This window comes from Diaphorina citri, unplaced genomic scaffold, assembly GCF_000475195.1.
Source record: "Diaphorina citri unplaced genomic scaffold, Diaci psyllid genome assembly version 1.1 scaffold6612, whole genome shotgun sequence".
Taxonomy (NCBI): Eukaryota; Metazoa; Arthropoda; class Insecta; order Hemiptera; family Psyllidae; genus Diaphorina; species Diaphorina citri.
Window position 1 is genome coordinate 1 of NW_007383988.1, and position 4,444 is coordinate 4,444.

A 4,444-nucleotide genomic window follows, 5' to 3' on the forward strand; every position below is an offset into this window, starting at 1 on the left:
CTCTTCTTAAGTCAAACTCCTCAATTGGAAAAGGCGCATGGGTATAAGGACGAGGACGTCTACAACTGCTTACAATTATTACAACATACATAGGGAAAAAATACAAGTAAAAAAAAGAACAGAAGAAGAAAGCATGCATGTACAATGTAAATTTGTAATTGGAGAGCATATTGCATTCTTGTAACAAGTACTTGAGGGGAGAATGCAAACAGACTGTGGGATATGTAGAATGCAGTGCCTGAAACAATAATGAGTATGCAACCTGCGAGTGTCTCGCCGAGAGCCTATTATGGCAGATGTTTCATTGCTATAAATAGAACAGAAGGAGACGAAGAAGCAAAGGAAAGAGGGGAGAAGGAGGAGGAGGATGGCAGAAAGGAGAAGAGAAAAAAGGCAAATATGGTAACAACGCAGAAGAATCTGATATACAAAAGAAGAAGAAAATACATAAATAATAAAAAGAAGAAGACGAAGAAGGAATAGACTACGAAAATGATGGCAAAGAGGACGAGGAAGAAGAAGAAGGATGAGAAGAAGAGGAAAAGGAAGGCGAATATAGTAACAACGAAGGAGAATCTAAACCATAAGAGGAAGGAGATAAAAACTAATAAAAACCAGTAGATGAAGACGAAGGAGACTACGAAAATGACAACAAAGAGGAGGAAGAAGAATAAGCAGAAGGAGAATATGATGAAGAAGTAACTTCCCGAGATCAATAGGTTGTACCTACATTATATTATGCTAGTAATATTATATTGTACATTAGACTCTTCTATGTTTGGCACAAAAACAATCTCCTCTGTTTTTGTACTGGCGCTGACGTCAATGTGCCTTTTAAAAAGCAGAAGGAGAATATGATGAAGAAGTAACTTCCCGAGATCAATAGGTTGTACCTACATTATTTTATGCTAGTAATATTATATTGTATATTGTACATTAGACTCTTCTATGTTTGGCACAAAAACAATCTCCTCTGTTTTTGTACTGGCGCTGACGTCAATGTGCCTTTTAAAGAGAAAATTGGGTTAGAAACTGCTAGCATACACCACAAATACATCAAAACCACCTTTAGGAGAGACACAACCATGCTTTTAGAGAGACACATCCATGACTTTGAAGCCAAAAAACAAGTCCCTAATAATCCCCATACTTCAAACACGCTTGGGGAGTTGGGGATTTGTTGTTCTCTCTCCCTAATGTCAACAGGAGTGGCTACATTTTCATTTGAACTGGCAGACCATCAGTAGTATCAACATTATTACCATCAGTTGTATCATCATTATTACTTTTATCATTATTATGTCTATCGTAAGTACATTCTGATCATCACTATCATTGTCATTATGTGTCAGCATTATTATCAGTAGTATCATCATTATCTCCATTATTATTACTATTATTATCATAATTATCAATATCGTTCTCTATTATATTATCCCTGTCGCGTATAATATCTCTAGTAGCGCGGTCAAACTTTCTTGACTTGGCGGGGCGGAGCGCTACCGCGCTCCTTAATTACTACTATTATAAATTTTATCATTACCTAGTACTATGATCATCACTATCACCATTATTATTGCCCTTGGACTTTTCAGTCCTCTGCTGGCAGTTTAAACACGGTTAAAATGTTCTCTTCTATTACTTTCTCACCATTGTTACTATTACTATCATGATCATTACAATCCTTAGTAGATACTATCATTATTGCCAGTAATATCGTCATTATCGCTATTACTATTACTATCCCCTCCCCCTTCCAAGTTGGTTTTGAAGCTCAGGGCTGGTGTATCAATGGGCTCCACATTGGCCCATTTGTCCAAAGTAGCCGCGGCATTTTCTGAACTGTTCTGTGGTGATTCAGGAGATGGATTTGGATCTGAAAACGAAGTTGGTAATTCTGAAGTGGCGATCGGGTTACCAAATATGTGTTGGCGAATAAAGGTAGAAACACACTACTATGGTGGTGTAGTGGTCAAGGCGCTCGCCTGGTAAACAGGAGGGCGTGAGTTCAATCCCAGCCGAGGTATGGAATTTTATCCTCATATTATACGTAACAAACTGGAAGAAGAAATTGAAGAACAGTAAGAAGAAGAACAAGAAATGGAAGAAGAACTGAATATAAGTAGAAGGATAAAGAGAAGGGAAAGAGGACGAGGAAGAGAAGTAAGAGAGAGAGAAGTAACAGAGAGCGAGAGAGAGAGAGAAGTGAAAGAGAAAGAGGAAGTAAATGTCAAAGTGAAAGATACGAAGAAAATGCAAGAACCTTGTGCCCATGAACTAGAAAAGGAAAGCAAACTAAACTGACACAAAATAATTGTAAAGGGACTTTTCAGTCCTATGCGAGCAGTATAAATAAGCACTATTATTTATTATTTCTTACTATCACGTCACATAAGCTGAAGGGACGTGATACTACGTGATAGTAATGTGTTTCTACCTTAAGACCATCTTCTTTGTGCGGTTTCCCATTTATTTGTAAATACTTAGGTATGTAAAAAATTCCTTCTTATAATAGAAAAAAACTTACTTTATTTGCTTTTAAAACAGTTTTTCACTTTGTTTGAATTAGAAAGCCTGAGGTCAGTCGAACTTGTCAATATTTTGAGTGAGAAGCCTTTCGTTTCGTGGAATAGGCTACTTTCCTTTCTTTAGCTTTCCCTCCAAATACCCATTTTCATTATTTGTTCTATCCTTCTTTATCTATCATATCCATAGCTTTGTGATTTGGATTTTTTTTTCATCACTTTGCCTAACGTAACTTACCTTTCTTCTCTTTTCCTATTCCATTCGTATCATTATCACTGGCAACAATTTCCAATGCGTGGAGAGAATTCTGTTGGATTAAAACCAATAAAATGGAACAGACAGCAAATACCGTCGATCGCATCGTGTCCAGTCGATATTTGAAAGGGATAAAACAAAATAAGAAGTGAAAACTCGCAATATTTTCTCGTTGAAAAATATCACAGTGCCATTGAAAATAGGGAAATAATTTCGAAATGAAACTTCTGAGTAGTGATGACCGGAAAATTGGTGAAATTCTGGCCAGAATTGAGGGAGTTGGAAAAGCTAGTGGTTTGAATCCTGTCAAGCCAGCCTGGTTAGCTTGGAAGGTAGCGCGTCTGCCTTGTAAGCGCCAAGTCGTGGGTTTGATTCCCTCCTGGGGCGGATTTTATTCAAAATAGGAGACAAAGGAGTTAGGAGCAAAAGGTGGTGATGAAGAAGAAGGAGAAGTAGAAGAGGGAGAAGAAGAAAAAGGAAAAGGAGAAGAGGAGGAGAAGGAGGAGGAGGAGGAGGAGGAGGAGAAGGAGGAGAAATTGAAAAATGGAAAAAATCGCTTACAGAAAAATGTCTTGAAAATTCACAGGAGGGAATAGAAAATAGGAGTTAGGAGCAAAAGGAGGTGATGAAGAAGAAGAAGTAGAAGGAAAAGGAGGAGAAGAAGAAGAAGGAGAAGAAGCAGAAGAAGAGAAGAAGCAGAAGAAGAGGCAGAAGAAGGAGAAGAAGCAGAAGAAGAGGGAGAAGAAGAGGAAAAAGGAAAAGGAGAAGAGGAGGAGGAGAAGGAGGAGAAATTGAAAAATGGAAAAAATCGCTTACAGAAAAATGTCTTGAAAATTCACAGGAGGGAATAGAAAGAAAGAGACAGAGATAAAGAGAGAGTGAGAAAGAGAGCGGGAGAGAGAGAGAGAGAGTCTGCGGACTTAGCCGAGCAAAAAACCTAGTCATATGTAAAATAAATTCAAATTTATTTTATTTTTTTCAAGGTCAAGGGATAGGGGGGAGGGGTATTTTGAGGGGAAGGAAGAGGGGAGGGGTACAACCCACAAAGCTCATCTAGTTGACCTTGAATTTGTGTGTGTGAGAGAGAGACAGATAGAGGGAGGGATAAACGAAATAAAGAAAGAGAGAGAGAAAGAAGGGGGGGAGGGGTATTTTGAGGGGAAGGAAGAGGGGAGGGGGTACACCCCACAAAACTCATCTAGTTGACCTTGAATTTGTGTGTGTGAGAGAGAGACAGATAGAGGGAGGGATAAACGAAATAAAGAAAGAGAGAGAGAAAGAGGGAGGGAGGAAAGGAGAGGGTGAGAGAGAGAGAGAGCGCGAAAGAAAAATCTAGGAATATATAAAACTTTTCAATTTCATTCTGACAAGAAGGGAAAGAGAAAAAAATAGAGAGAGAGAAATATGGAGGGAGGAGGGAATAGAAAAGGAGAGATGGAGGGAATATTAAAGAGAGGGAACGAGTGGGAGATAAAAATAATACACTGGAGAGTTATAGCAATCGAGAGAGAGAGAGAAAGAGAGAGAGAGAGAGAGAGAGAGAGAAAAGAAAGAAAGGAAGAGAGAATAAAAAATGGTAGAACAGAAATACAAAATACAGGGAAAATGTGGGACAAATAGAGTCAAAGAGGGAGGAAGAGAGGGGAAATGGGAAGAGAGAAAA

At 38.5% G+C, this 4,444-nt stretch overlaps 1 protein-coding gene across 1 annotated transcript; it reads right to left on the bottom strand.

Annotated features, from left to right (window-relative positions):
* Nucleotides 1-1,685: 1,685 nt before the first annotated feature.
* On the bottom strand, nt 1,686-3,050 carry LOC103522024. The gene is made up of 2 exons (XM_008487134.1): nt 2,764-3,050; nt 1,686-1,876 (listed from the first exon to the last, which is right to left on the bottom strand). Exons 1-2 carry the CDS (start codon nt 2,885-2,887, stop codon nt 1,686-1,688), a joined length of 315 nt encoding a protein of 104 aa, XP_008485356.1. The 5' UTR covers nt 2,888-3,050.
* Between the last annotated feature and the right edge of the window lie 1,394 nt (nt 3,051-4,444).

Coding starts and splice junctions, on each gene's coding strand:
- LOC103522024 (XM_008487134.1), bottom strand. CDS start 2,887: ATGCGATCGACGGTATTTGCTGTCTGTTCCATTTTATTGGTTTTAATC. Junction 1,877..2,763: donor AATAGGAAAAGAGAAGAAAG/GTAAGTTACGTT, acceptor CTTCGTTTTCAG/ATCCAAATCCATCTCCTGAA.